Source organism: Eptatretus burgeri, chromosome 1 (assembly GCF_056783735.1).
Source record: "Eptatretus burgeri isolate ZD-2024b chromosome 1, Ebu_testis_v1, whole genome shotgun sequence".
Classification (NCBI taxonomy): Eukaryota; Metazoa; Chordata; class Myxini; order Myxiniformes; family Myxinidae; genus Eptatretus; species Eptatretus burgeri.
The window spans coordinates 79,044,622-79,059,222 of NC_140961.1; the positions used below are offsets into that span (position 1 = coordinate 79,044,622).

The 14,601-nt window shown below is 52.3% G+C and overlaps 2 protein-coding genes across 8 annotated transcripts in view; one reads left to right on the forward strand and one right to left on the reverse strand.

Annotated features, from left to right (window-relative positions):
- Positions 1 to 12,939, reverse strand: part of TMEM183A (transmembrane protein 183A) — a 94,310-nt gene extending 81,371 nt beyond the window's left edge. The window contains exon 1 of one of the 3 annotated variants that reach the window (XM_085889958.1): positions 12,780 to 12,939. In XM_085889958.1, the coding sequence (XP_085746084.1) occupies positions 12,780 to 12,825 (46 nt within the window). In that variant the 5' untranslated portion in view covers positions 12,826 to 12,939. Of the gene's footprint in view, positions 1 to 977; positions 4,830 to 12,779 lie in introns of those variants that run through there. The other 2 variants (XM_085889991.1, XM_085889975.1) reach the window with 2 other exon arrangements.
- Positions 12,940 to 13,031: 92 nt separating this feature from the next.
- Positions 13,032 to 14,601, forward strand: part of LOC147034816 (protein lin-7 homolog C-like) — a 33,683-nt gene continuing 32,113 nt past the window's right edge. For 3 of the 5 annotated variants that reach the window (XM_085890013.1, XM_085890019.1, XM_085890035.1), the window contains exon 1: positions 13,033 to 13,289. Coding sequence is in view for 3 of the 5 variants with exons in the window: in XM_085890019.1 (XP_085746145.1) it covers positions 13,238 to 13,289 (52 nt within the window). In the remaining 2 variants the exon portion in view is untranslated. Of the gene's footprint in view, positions 13,290 to 14,601 lie in introns of all 5 variants that reach the window. The other 2 variants (XM_085890025.1, XM_085890002.1) reach the window with 2 other exon arrangements.

Genomic DNA, 14,601 nt, shown 5'->3' on the forward strand with positions numbered 1-14,601 from the left:
TCACCCAAATATTTGCTGACGGGTCATCTTCCATCTGCTTGGAAGTCAGCTAACATCATTTTCATCTTCTTCTTTTTCTTAACGGACACAATTATTCCGATGTTCTTGCGGGGTTGGCCGTGGGAAGCTTGGCCCAAATCTTTCATAAACCAGCTGGCCAGGCCTGACGCTCGACGAAGTAATCAGGGGAGGGATTTGGAATTTGTTCATGGTACTGGAGATAGCTCACCTATTCCTTGCGAAGGGCATCGTGGGATGCCCTTCCCATCTTTGCCGGCATATGGAGGGACATTCTACGAATATCCTTCCATGTTAAATACCTGGATGATAGTTGAAAGCTGGGTCGGGATTCGAACCCAAGTGAGACCGCTTAGAGCTGAGTGGGTGTGCGTTTAAGCCATCCTGCCAGTCCAGTTTTGTGTGTGTGACAATACATTTTATAAAATCAATCTTACAGTTGATAGATCCATTATGTATATATATATATATATATATATATATATATATATATATATATATATATATATATATATATATATATATATATATATATATATATATATATATATATATATATATATATATATATATATATATATATATATATACAGTATATATATTGTTACGGTTGGGGAAATTCACAGAACACCATTCAGGTTTCCCAGAGATCAGTTATGTCGATAAGTGTGTGTTCAGATTAGATTTCCCCACCGATGTCGAAAGGGATTTTATTCGTGTAACCGGGCTGTGATCTTTGAGGTAGTACTATTATTTTGCTATCTTTATTTTGGAACAACCGCATCTCAACAACCACAACCGCATCTCAACAACCACAACCGCATCTCAACAACCACAACCGCATCTCAACAACCACAAACGCATCTCAACAACCACGCCATCCCCACCACAGCGCCAACCACGACATCTCCTCACCATCTCCTAAACAACATCTCCACAAACAAACAACATCGCCTCACCTTCATCTCCATTGCGCTGCCATCTTTTCGCCAGCCACGGCGAATCCCAATGAACAGCATCTCCGCGACAGATGCGGGGACTCCCTTGTTGGGGCGGGAGCCGATGATTTCCACAACGTCCACGTGTGGTAAGGATGATTCATACAACGTCCGTGCATGTTCGCGTTTCACGACGAGATCGGATCAAAGTGCTTAAAGGGGCGGAGCCAGCGGGGCGTGAAAGGTTGAAGATGGAAGATCAAACTCACCCCCCGGACTCCATAAAAAGGCGCGCTGGAACGCCAAGCGAGAAGTCTGTCTGGAGTCTGTCTGAAGTCGAGCTGGAGTCGGGGTGGACAGCGCCAAGGTTCGAGTCCAGTGGAGGGCAGTCGGGGTCGTCGGAGCGCAGCGAAGCCTGGAGCGCAGCCAAGCCTGCAGTACCGTGCCGAACTGTGGGTCGGTGGAGACGGCCGGAGAGAAGTCGCCAGCCAGCGACAGAACGGTCTGAGCAAACGCCGAGGAACGGGCGGGCTCGTAAAAGAGCATCAACTCTTGAAAGAGCAAAGGCCTGTTCATTCCTCTGAGGCGTCGTCGGACAGGCCGGATCAACCAGGCCGCACGGCAAGGCCCGGACCAACCGAGTCGCCATCACACCAGCTTCCGTGTTGACGGCGAGACATCGAGGGTCGTCCAGCGAGTCACCACGAGGGTGGCAGGTAACCTGCGCGGTCTCACGGAGCTCCTGCGGTCTCCACAGCTCCGCGGAAACATTAAAGGCTTTCGGGTCCTGTTCTCTACCCTTTCCTTTCCTAGGGTTTTCTTCCTATGGAAGTTGTGGCGCCGTGTCCGCTAAGTAGAATTGTGGTTAAGTGATTGTGTACAGAATAAATAGATATGGCTGCAGGTCTTTGGTTTGCTCGTGTCTTGTCCCTACCCCCATTCGTTGCATACGTGCTTGTATATCTGCATTGCTTCATTGACTGCATACGTGACAAATAAATGTCATTGTTTGAATGTTCACCTGCTCGTTGCGTCCTCTTCCTCCATTGAGCTGCTGTAATTACGTATGGAATATTAGCTGGTTGTTAATACCGATAAGCTAATTGGGTCCAACGGGGCTTGGCGATAATACACCGCTCGGTAAATCGCAAACGGAGCGAGCTGCTTAAGCGGCTCGTTTCCAAGCAGGTTCCGTTGAGTTACAATCTCTCGGTAGTCTACCCGCGTGGATAATTAGGTAAATCGACCATTCGGCGATCGGACCCTGTAGCGCATGGGTTGAGTATTGACAAGGTTGTGGTGTGCTTAAAAGCACACCCGTAGCTGGATTTCGGCGTTGATCCGAAAGCTGCGACGAGGATTGCCCGTCCGGTGGGCGCGCGGCCGCAATTAGCTAAAAGCGGTCGTACACACGCCAGCGTGGTGGAGATCTATAACAATATATTGTTATGGTTGTGGAAATTCAAAGAACATCAGTCAGGTTCCCCAGAGGTCAGTTATTTTGATAAGTACGTGTTTTAGGTTAGAATCCCCACCGATGTATAAAAGAAATTGTTTGTGAGTCGGGCTGTGAATCTTTGAGTTAGCCACTATTCTTTTCTATCTTTATTTTAAAACAAACACATTGTCACAACAACGACAACCCACGGCCACGTTTGACGGTGATTTCCAACACGGCCATGTTTGACGGCAAGAACGGATCAAAAAGGCCTTACCCTCTGAAGAAGCTGGCCAATCGGAAGTGAAAGGGACGGATCCAGCCTGGTGAAGGTTCAAAGGTGAAAAGGGGGAGGGCGCTGATTTCGGGTGAAAAAGCCCACGGCGGCCCCTCCTGTTGGGGAGATAAAAAGGCGCGTTCGCTGGCCGAAAAGGCACTTGGTGTGGGGAGTTCGGAGTCCATGGGAGTTGGGAGTGGAGAGACGCCCCGTTGAGAGCTGGAGAGTTCGGAGGTGGGAGCTGAGTTCGGAGTTCGGAGTGTTGAAGTGCGGGCAGTTGATTCGCTGGAAGGTTCGCCGGCGCAACCAGGAAGCCGGCGTCGAGACCCGTTCACTCCTCCAGCACGTCGTCGGCTAAGCCAGGCCGCAGTGAAGGCCGGACGACCAAGGGAGCCAGTCGGAGCTCGGGGGTCCGGGCAAAGACACAGAGGGTCGCCGATCAAGGATCCATCGAGTCACCACGAGGGTGGCCAGGAAGCCAGCCCGGTCTCTCAGGGCCTGTTCCGGTCATCCCGGCCCTGAGTACATGAAAGGCTCACGGGCCTGTTCTTTCTTTCTTGGGTTTTGCATGAAAGTCTGTGGTGTCTTGTCCTTAAGCAGTGAATTGTGTAAGTGCAAGTACATAATAAATAGACATCAGCTGTAGGCTTTTTGCTCGTGTCTTTTCCCCATCCCCTCATTCATTGCATTGCCTGTGTAGAAATAAATGCATATTGTTTGAATGTCAACCCGCTCGTTGCGTCCCTTTCTCCATTAACTGCCATGATGCGTTCGGGAAATTAGCTAGCTGATTATCAAACCGATAAAACGTACATCTGGTCCGACGGGACTTGGCGATCTAAAACCGCTCGGTAATTGCATATGGAACGAGCTGCTTAAGCGGCTCGTTTTCATGCAGGCCTCATCGAGGTATAAACTCCCGGCATTTCTGTCCGCGTGAATAGTTAGGTATATTGACAATTCGGCGATTGACCCTGTAGCGCGTGGACAGAATAGTTGGCTAGTTTATAGTGTAATAAAAACACCCATAGCTGGGTTTCGGCGTTTGTCCGGAAGCTACGACTAGATTGTGTGTTCGGTCTGCGCGCGCGACTGCAATTGGGCTAAGGCGGTCGTCCGCACGCTGAACGGGCAGAAATCTATAACATTGGTGTCAGCGAGCGGGACAAGAACTCTCCCGTCTCCACACAAAATTAACGGGAATCGGACCAAGGGTATGTAGAGCAACCCTCCGTTCCCATTAAATTAGAGCGTACAAATTTTTATACCAGAAACGCAAAATGGCGGCTCAAGGCGAGCGGGAGCAGGAGGGGATAGATATAGTGTTGATAGAATCTATGGCCCAGGACGGAACCATTATGTAGGTTGAACTTTCCCCGCAACCGAACTTGGAGCCAGAAGGGGGCGCAGCGGAGGTGGCTTTTGACACCCCCCCTCCATCAAATTCCTTCCCCGGTCCCCAGCGAAACCGCGACCGATTATTGCGAATCGACTGCCACAGGGCCACTTAACATGAGCCAGCTATTGACAATTTTGCTGGCAAAAATGGATGGCATGCAAAACGAAATAAATACAAATGCGCGTGAGATGAAGGAAGAAATAAATACAAATGCACGCGAGATGAAGGAAGAAATAAAAAACAACATGTATGCAAATGCGCAATGGATGGAAGAGATGAGGGGTGAGATGCAGAGCATGGGGCGAGGCCTCCAGGCGGGCATAATGGTGATTGCGCGCGACGAAACGCGGACAGTGGAGCACAAAATGGCGGCGCCATGTGTTTGAGCGAACGAGGAGAGGGGGAATGTGGATGGTGTCGGTCCCGCAATGGAGACGGGTGAGGTCACAATAATTCGGGAGACGTGTTGGGCGAGACTCGTGACGGTGACAGAGAGGGAAAAATTAAATGGGGAAACTGAGACGTGTAGGGCGAGACACGTAGAAACGAGGGAGATAATAAAGGAGAAAATGGAAATAAAGATAGACACGGGAGATAGAGGGTGAATTAAAAGAAACTAAAGACGAACATACACACATGGAGTTAGTGAGGGACAATGAGGGGCAGCTTGGAGAATGTGTCGTGACCCGGTGCAAGCAGCAGGATAGCCTCCTCCAGGAACGAGGGGAGGGAATATGCCCCCTTGAATCGGATCGCGACCAGGTGGGTTCGGTCGCGCCGTGCGAGTTAGGGGGCGAGTGCTGTGAACGGGTACACGTGGAGTTTGGGGGTTTGGAGACCCCGGGAGCGCTTGTGGTAGCGCGAATCCCCAGCGCGATTGTCCCGGTGTGTGTGGTTACGAGTGTGGTGAAATGCGTGTTGAAACGGGTGCATAGCTTGAGTGAAATGGCGTGCGTGAGTAAGATGGCGTGCGTGAAAATGGACAAACAGGTCCAGACAAGAGACAAGGGCCGTGTAGCGGCCATAGCTATTTTGAGAACCGCGCCGGGTTCACGGGACGTCGTGTGCGGGGCCCGTTCGGCAGATAGCGAAAGGCCCTCGCACGCGTGCCTTCGTGGAGGGATTCCGGTGAGGGAACGTCCCGCGTATCGAAAAAGGCCGTCGCGAGGATGGTTAAAATGGCGACGAGGGTTAGGTGGATTTGGAACACGCGGGTCCCCACGTGGACGCGTGTTCAGGACATTTCGTGCTGCATACCGCGTGTTCTGTTCGCGGAACACGCGGAGTGGGTTTCCGGGACGTTACGCGAGCGCCAGCTGCAGGCTTGGTGTGCGTGTGACGTCATCGGCGGGAATCTCGCGGCAAGAATGCCGGACAAACAGCACACGTCCCGTGTGGGGAATTCCCCGCGAGCGAGTGCTATTCGAGATTGGCGGAGTGACGTCATTGCCGCACAGATTGGCCGTTGAAGGGGACGTCGGTATCGCCCGTAAGGACGAACGGGCGTGCCGTAAACCACCACCATGGAGGTGCAGAGAAGGGGGAAAGCCTCGCTTTGAGTACACGAGCCCAGGCAGGGGGTAGGAAACCCCCTTGCTTAGGACACAGGAAGACCAATAGTTAGGGGGAAGGGCTAGTATAGTTAGACCGGCTTCATGGGGACACGGGTTGTTCCTCATGGAGCCCGTGGAATGGTTAGTTAGTGGGAATTTCAGTTTAGATTTAGTCTGGAAAAAGGGATTTTTGGAGACATTGACAGACATTGAATGTGTAGTGGGGACGTAGCTTAAGCATGAGTCACATTTGCTCTACGGTTAGGATACAGCGGCCGTACCCCCCCTGAATTGACAGACACGTGCGGCGGCCGCAGAGTTTCTGAGGTGGCCTCAGGGTGGCCCTACGCCATATGGCTATCTTTTACAGGCCGTCGGGGTCTCCGTGGAATTAAAACGCGGAGTTATAACTTTTTTCATTTCTAGGTTGGCCGTAGCAATTCGACAAGCCATAGCCATGACGTAGATGTGTTCCACGTCGACCGTACGTAGGCGTACGGTGGGCTTGCGTTATTCGTGCGTTTTCCGGAAGCTCTTATCAATGAAAAATGAATTTTGACAACCCCCAAAAAATTACGGCGGCCGCATTATTTCCATGTTCGCCTTAGGGCCCCCCTGCGGTCGCCTTGCGGGCACCTTGAGGCCACCTTGAAAATTCTATGGCCGCCGCAGGGACGCCCTAAGGGCGCCGTGCGACATCAAATCAAAGACCGTACGGCACACCCACGTTTAGGTCTCCACAATTTCTAAATACGCTATGCGGCTCCCCGAAAAATAAAAACATATGTGACTGCTACATTGTGTGACCGTGGAAATACTGCGGCCACCCTATAATTGCTAGTGGCCGTAGATTTTTTAGACCCTACGGTCGTCGAGCCAAATGTGACTGAAGCATTAGCTACGTAGAGTAAAAGGATGTGCAGTAGTTTAAGGGATGACGAGGGGGAACGAGATAATTAGAAGGATTCCAGTTAAGAGGATGGCAGTGGTTGAAGTGTTGATGTGAGCGATGGAATGGAAAATATACTTGATGAATGAATGAGGGCCAGTGGGCCTGTGTGAATGGAGCGAATGTGTTATGCATGGTGGGATGAGTGATTGGGGGGAGGAGTGATTCCCACCCAAGGGACCCCGGGGTCAGAGTAATGTTAGTTAGTGGGTTGGTTAAATTGACGAAATGGAGGTCGTTTTGCTGTTGGTGCGAATGCAGGCTCGAACCCCGTTTGGAGGGATGCAGGAGTCCTGCTGACGGGCTGGGAGCATGGCTGCGAACGGTGAGTATCGCTTAGTGGGCACCCGGGCACCGGACTAGTCGGCCGCGGTAGGCCAAGGGCCCACGAGGGGCCAGGATAGCATAGTGGGCAAGGGTGGGCCCGCATGAAGCGGGGCCCGTAGCGCCAATGGCCGCGTGGGCAGTGTCGTGGGCATGGGCACCTGGGGAAAAGGGGCCCGTGGCGCCAGCCTGCCACGTGAGCGTCGAGGGGGAGTAGCCAGAGAGGGCACTCCCCAGATCATAGGGAGCTGGTAGGCTTGGAGACAGTCTCAGGGCCCGGGGGTGCCATAGTTGGAGAATCGGCAGAGGGTAGTTCCTGCCAAGTGAGCCACGCAGCCTAGCCATTAGACTGTGCAAGGGCACGAGTGAAAATTGGAGGGCAAGGCCCAAATTTCTGAGGACACCAACACAGGCGACGGGAATCTTGGTTGGTATAACCAATAGTTTAAGCGACAGGCGCTTTTGGAAAACCCCGGGGTAGTTTAAGGTTAATAAATGTTAGGGTAGATAGGGAAGTGTACCCCTCCGCACCATCCGTCCCTTCGCTCTCGGTGGGCCGCTGGACTCACCATGGTAAAAAGATCGCTGAAATCTGAGGAGGCCATTCTGAGGCTTCATTGGGCCTCAAGACAGGACGCTAGCTCTCCCTTATTCCCCTCCAGGAAGGGAACGTAGGGGTTAGCAGTAGGCTAGGATGACTATAGGTTAGCCGGACAGAGACGATAAAGGGGGTTGGGGAGACGAAATTACAAATAAAAAAATAAGATGGGGCTAAATTTGGATTTTTGCAAACTAAGGGAGTGGGTATGGACAGACAGGCAAAGGCGATAGGTTGGGGGGAGACAGTAGGGCAGGTCCGAGCCCGCCTTCAGAGAAGCCGGTGTAACAGGATAAGTCGCCCCTTGGACAACCCCCCCCCCCGAGGGGGTACTTGTCCTAGGATAAGTCTCCCGCCTCCCTGGATAACTTGCCCCCCTATGGCCAAAAATAGATTTATACTAAAAATATATATGTCTCGGTGTTCATGTTCTTTACATACTATATTCTGGGGGGGGGGGGGGAGCAAGTTATCCTAGGACAAGTACCCCCCAGGGGGGAGTTGTCCGGGGAGGGTAGTTAAACTGTTACACCGGCACCACCGCACTCCCTCCACAAACCTCCAGAACGAGACAAGAGGCCGGCCAGCTCACCTGCCGGCCTGTTGTGCTACAGCGGCCTGTTCGAGCCTTGCCATGCATTGTCTGCCTGCCTCTGCCTTGACCCCATGCTTGCTACCCTTGTGTCTTGCATTTGCCCCTGTGTTATCCACTAACATGTGCGCCAGGATCAGCGTGTTTTGCAAGGACTGCCCTGCAGACAGCCGCACACTGGGACTGCATTGAGCAGCCCGTGCACCATTTTGTGCTTTTCATCCATCCATCCATCCATCCATCCAGTTCACTTCAGGGAGGAGCCTGGGACTGCATTGAGCAGCCAGCTACCTCGCTGTGCTTGTGTTCACTGCTCAACTGCGTTCATTTCAAGGGGGAAGCCTGGAACTGCATTGGGCAGCCGGCTACCTTCTTGTGTTCATTCCTGCATTTATTTCATCAGCCAGAGACTGCATTTGGGCAGCCTGGCTCCCTTCTTCAAGAATGGCCTGTGGGATGGCATATGGCATGCCAGGTTGGGGTAAGTTGCCTCCAGCAGCTGAAGACATGAAAAAGGTTCAGTGACAGACAACGGGGCCTTTTGAACAGGCCACGAAGACATCCGACCTTCAGCTGCGGCGGCGCTCACCCTCACAAACTGTGAATAACATTTGCCATGCCCTTTTTCCCACAGAGTCCATCAGTCCTGGGCCATGGTTTAGTGTAAAATTTAGAAGGTTGAGTTAAGGTGTACCTGAGTTTTGCTCCTCCTGTATGTTTGTCGTAGCGCTGGCAATTTAGTTAAGTCGTCTGTACGAGTGAATTTGTTTAGTTAGTTACACAGCCCATAGGTTATTTACTTTTGGGACACGGATACACCAAATGTCGCACTCAGGGATCCGAAGGTAAACCGTACTAGGGGAGAACTTACACATGAAGGCACACGAAAATTTGACGACTCGGGACGAGTCTGTAAAAAGGGGAGGGGCAGTGTTACGGTTGTGGAAATTCACAGAACACCAGTCAGGTTCCCCAGAGGTCAGTTATTTCGATAAGTACGTGTTTTAGGTTAGAATCCCCACCCATGTGTAAAGGGTATTGTTTGTGTGCCGGACTGTGAATCTTTGAGTTAGCCGTTATTCTTTTCTATCTTTATTTTAAAATAAACACCGTCACAACAACGACAACCCACGGCCGCGTTTGACGGTGATTTCCAACACGGCCGCGTTTGACGGTGATTTCCAACACGGTCGCGTTTGACGGTGATTTCCAACAAGGCCGCGTTTGACGGTGATTTCCAACATGGCCGCGTTTGACGGTGATTTCCAACATGGCCGCGTTTGACGGTGATTTCCAACACGGCCGCGTTTGACGGTGATTTCCAACACGGCCGCGTTTGACGGCAAGAACGGATCAAAAAGGCCTTACCCTCTGAAGAAGCTGGCCAATCGGAAGTGAAAGGGGCGGATCCAGCCTGGATGAAGGTTCAAAGGTGAAAAGGGGGAGGGCACTGATTTCGGGTGAAAAAGCCCACGGCGGCCCCTCCCCTTGGGGCGATAAAAAGCCGCGTTCGCTGGCCTAAAAGGCAGTTGGTGTGGGGAGTTTGGAGTCGGTGGGAGATGGGAGTGGAGAGACGCCCTGTTGAGAGCTGGAGAGTTCGGAGGTGGGAGCTGAGTTCGGAGTTCGGAGTGTTAGAGTGCGGACAGATGGTTCGCTGGAAGGTTCGCCGGTGCAACCAGGAAGCCAGGGTCGAGACCCGTTCACTCCTCCAGCGCGTCGTCGGCTAAGCCAGGCCGCAGTGAAGGCCGGACGACCAAGGGAGCCAGTCGGAGCTTGGGGGTCCGGGCGAAGACACCGAGGGTCGCCGAACAAGGACCCATCGTGTCACCACGAGGGTGACCAGGTAGCCGGCCCGGTCTCTCAGGGCCTGTTCCGGTCATCCCGGCCCTGAGTACATTAAAGGCTCACCGGCTTGTTCTTTCTTTCTTGGGTTTTGCATGAAAGCCTGTGGCGCCTTGTCCTTAAGTAGTGAATTGTGTAAGTGCATGTATATAGTAAATAAACATCGGCTGTAGGCTTTTTGCTCGTGTCTTTTTCCCCATCCCCCATTCATTGCATTGCCTGTGTAGAAATAAATGCATATTGTTTGAATGTCAACCCGCTCGTTGCGTCCCTTTCTCCATTAACTGCCATGATGCGTTGGAGAAATTAGCTGGCTGATAATTATCAAGCCGATAAAACGTACATCTGGTCCGACGGGACTTGGCGATATAAAACCGCTCGGCAATCGCATATGGAACGAGCTGCTTAAGCGGCTTGTTTTCGTGCAGGCCCCGTCGAGGTATAAACTCCCAGCATTTCTGTCCGCGTGAATAGTTAGGTATATTGACAATTCGGTGATTGATCCTGTAGCGCGTGGACAGATTAGTTCGCTGGTTTATGGTATAATAAAAACACCCGTAGCTGGGTTTCGATGATTGTCCGGAAGCTACAACTAGATTGCGCGTTCGGTGGGCGTGCTTGGCCACAATTGGGCTAAGGCGGTCGTCCGCACGCTGAACGGGCAGAAATCTACGAATCTGGAAGCCTTTTGCACACAGACAGACAGCAGTCCCCATAGTTGTTATTTCGATAAGTATGTGTTTATAGTTAGAATCCCTCCTTCTGTCTAATGGGAATTACATGTGTGCACTACGAGTTATTTTTTTAGTCAGGTTTATTACATCCACTACAGCAATGCCACTGTCCCGTACTCGATCCGGTCGCCATTGCACACGTGTTTTTAGCTGAAGGCGTGGGCGGAGCCTCTATCGCCTCAGATCGAGGCTCCGCACCAAGGCAAGGCATGGACGTTTCCTCCAGCGAATGAGCGAAGGGCGAGCATGACGCATGCCCCAGCCAATCGGGAGGTGACCACGAGTCGTCCGACAACCCCTCGCCCAATCAGGAGGCGAGTGGCGAGGAGAAGAGACCCCTCCCACCTCAGAAGAGTACAGTGGTATTCAGGACCAGGGTTCGGCAGAGAGGAGATCGTGACGATTGGCGAGCGGTCTGCGTCGTGCTGAGTGATTGGCTTGGTCTGCGGTCGTGGTTCGAGCGGTCTGCGGTCTGCGTCATGGCTGAGTGATTGGCTTGGTCTGCGGTCGTGGTTCGAGCGGTCTGCGGTCTGCGTCGTGGCTGAGTGATTGGCTTGGTCTGCGGTCATGGTTCGAGCGGTCTGCGGTCCTTTGCGGTGGCTCACCGTGGTGGTGGTGACCGAACAGTGTTGTGGTGCTCGAGCAGCCAGGGTCGTGGGCTGTGGACTTCGAGTCGTGGGTTCGAGTCCCACCGTGGTGGTTTTTGGAGTCGGTGTGACCGCACGAGGCGGGACAGGTACCCCGGCCCGGCTCTACCAAACTAAACCCACGGGGTCCATTTCTGTGTGTGTGTGTGTGTGTGTGTGTGTGTGTGTGTGTGTGTGTGTGTGTGTGTGTGTGTGTGTGTGTGTGTGTGTGTGTGCGCGCGCGCGCGCGCGTGTCCGTGGGCCCTGTCTTTAAGTCGGATTGTTAAGTGCTTTTGCTCATTGTACATTGCCTGCCTTTTATTCGGATAACTCTGCTCTGTTTCCCCTCCCCGCTTATTGTTATAAATAAACCCCTGTTAAATGTACCAGCTCGTTTTCTGTGCTTTCTCCCATTGGCCTAGCAAGGTGCGTATTGAGAAACAGTAAAGCCGTTCGTGCCGTAAATTGTTAATTTGGTCCGGCGCGGCTTTGGTAACTTCCGCTCTGTTACGCCGGATCCGAGTCGGTAATAGCGACTCAATTCGGACAAAGTTGGCCGAGGGTGTGGTTTCCCCGGTAGTTGGACGGCGTGAGTACTTAGGTAAATTGGAATTAGACAAGTGGACCCCACCTCACGCCGTCAAAATATTGACGACCACGGTCCTCTAAATGACCCGTGACCTTTCGGAGTTGTTCGAGAGTCACGACCTAAATTCTGGGTGTTCGGTGTGAGACAACTCCACTACACCACCTAGTGGTCGTTTATCACTACCGACCCCCGGCCCACAACAATATCTTGTCCGCTGGCTCAGACCGACGTTGAATGTCCTTCGATCAAAGCGACTGGAATAACTTAGCTTGTCGCTTTGAACCGAACGCTCATGCTGCGTATGCTGCAAGTTGGAATGTTCATAAGAAGCGCATTTCGGGTTTGTTAACTCTCTCTCGATTTACTACGTTTTATATTTCCTGCTGCTTGTCGAGCTTGTATGGATTAAATAATTATTTATATTTTACGTCACTGGTCTGAAGGTGTTGCAGAACATTTTGGTCCCTTTGCTATCGCGTGCAGCCTTGTAGGTGCTGGATACCTCGTTTTCTGGGGGGGGGGGGGGGGCACCGCTGTGCCACTGATGCAGTGACCCTGTTATGAGTACACCGGTACTCATTTGGCCGACCTCGGAAGAATGACACATCGAGTTCATAAGACTGAAAAATGACAGACTGAGACCCTAAGATTTTTAAGCTAGCCACCCTAACCGTTAAGCCAACACCAGGCTTGTTTTGGTCGCCCCACTTGTAAACACCACCATGAAGGACCGACCGACCATTCCTTTAGAATTTGGAAACTCTCACCTCGTGGGTCCTTGTTACCACGTGTCGCAACGAGCCGGTCGTTCGTTATAAGACCGTTCGAGCTGCCAGGTAAACAGCCCCTGAGTTGGTGACTATATCTGTGATGCTTGAGGCTGCAGGCTCAGGCACACGTACCGAATGATGAAGGAAGACGAGGCGGACTGAAGTCGGATGATTGCATATGGTGGACGAGTCACTCGCAGGACCATCGATCGCTCCATGTGCACCTGATGATCCGGGTGATCCGGGGGATGGATGGATGGAGGGTCCGCGGTTGTAAACTCAACACTGTTGACCCTGCAGCTCCGTCGTGACGGTAAAGTAGTGACGAGTGGGCGGGGCGTGGGTCTCAAGTGCACATCTCACCCGCCCTTCGCAGCGTCAGAGCCAAGTCGACCTCTGTGTGTGCGCGCGGTGTGCGCCTGGTGTGTGTGCGGTGTGTGCGTGGTTTGTGTGTGTGTGTGTTTGTGTGTGTATGTTTGTGTGTGTATGTGTGTCTCTGTGTCCATTTAACCCCGCATATAGCGTGATTGCAATGTGTCACCTGTGAACCCACCCGGTGTGGGTGAGCACCGAGCTGCCGTGCGCCCGTGATGAGTGGCATGATGGCGCCTATGGCCGGCGATCAGCTGCGCTTGGACCGGGGTAAGCGCGCCCTGGGACGTGGAACAGAGAAAATAAGAAAAACGATGTAAAGGGAGGTAAATATTTTGCGGATCAGTGATGTGGACATAATGATCATTGTAGTATATGATGAACGATGTAACTGTGATGTCAGGTGTATTTCGCGCCAACACTTTGGCCAAGCTGAAAGAGCCAGGCAAGGAGAGAGAGAGAGAGGGGGGAGAGAGAGAGAGAGAGAGAGAGAGAGAGAGAGAGAGAGAGAGAGAGAGAGAGAGAGAGAGAGAGAGAGAGAGAGAGAGAGAGAGAGAGAGAGAGAGAGAGAGAGAGAGAGAGAGAGAGAGAGAGAGAGAGAGAAAGAGAGAAAGAGAGAAACAGAGAGAAACAGAGAGAAACAGAGAGACACAGAGAGACACAGAGAGACACAGAGAGACACAGAGAGACACAGAGAGACACAGAGACACACAGAGAGACACAGAGAGACACAGAGAGACACAGAGAGACACAGAGAGACACAGAGAGACACAGAGAGACACAGAGACACAGAGACACAGAGACACAGAGACACAGAGACACAGAGACACAGAGACACAGAGACACAGAGAGAGAGAGAGAGAGAGAGAGAGAGAGAGAGAGAGAGAGAGAGAGAGAGAGAGAGAGAGAGAGAGAGAGAGAGAGAGAGAGAGAGAGAGAGAGAGAGAGAGAGAGAGAGAGAGAGAGAGAGAGAGAGAGAGAGAGAGAGAGAGAGAGAGAGAGAGAGAGAGAGAGAGAGAGAGAGAGAGAGAGAGAGAGAGAGAGGAAGAGGATGACAATAAGTGGGCGGGGTATAGCAGGGGGTTGGATAGGGGAGGATGACAGTAGGTGGGCGGGGTATCGTATGAGGTTGGATAAGGGGGAAGATGACAGAAGGTGGGCGGGGTATAGTCGGGGGTTGGATGGGGGGAGGATGACAGTAGGTGGGCGGGGTATAGAAGGGGGTTGGATAGGGGGAGGATGACAGTAGGTGGGCAGGGTATGGTAGGAGGTTGGATAGGGGGAGGATGACAGTAGGTGGGCGGGGTATAGTCGGGGGTTGGATAGGGGAGGAGGATGACAGGTGGGCAGGGTATAGTATGGGGTTGGATAGGGGGAGGATGACATTAGGTGGGCGGGGTATAGTAGGGTGTTGGATAGGGAGGGAGGATGACAGTAGGTGAGCGGGGTATGGTAGGGGGTTGGATAGGGGAGTAGGATGGCAGTAGGTGAGCAGGGTATGGTAGGGGGTTGGATAGAGGAGGAGGATGACAGTAGGTGAGGGGGGTATGGTAGGGGGTTGGATAGAGGAGGAGGATGACAG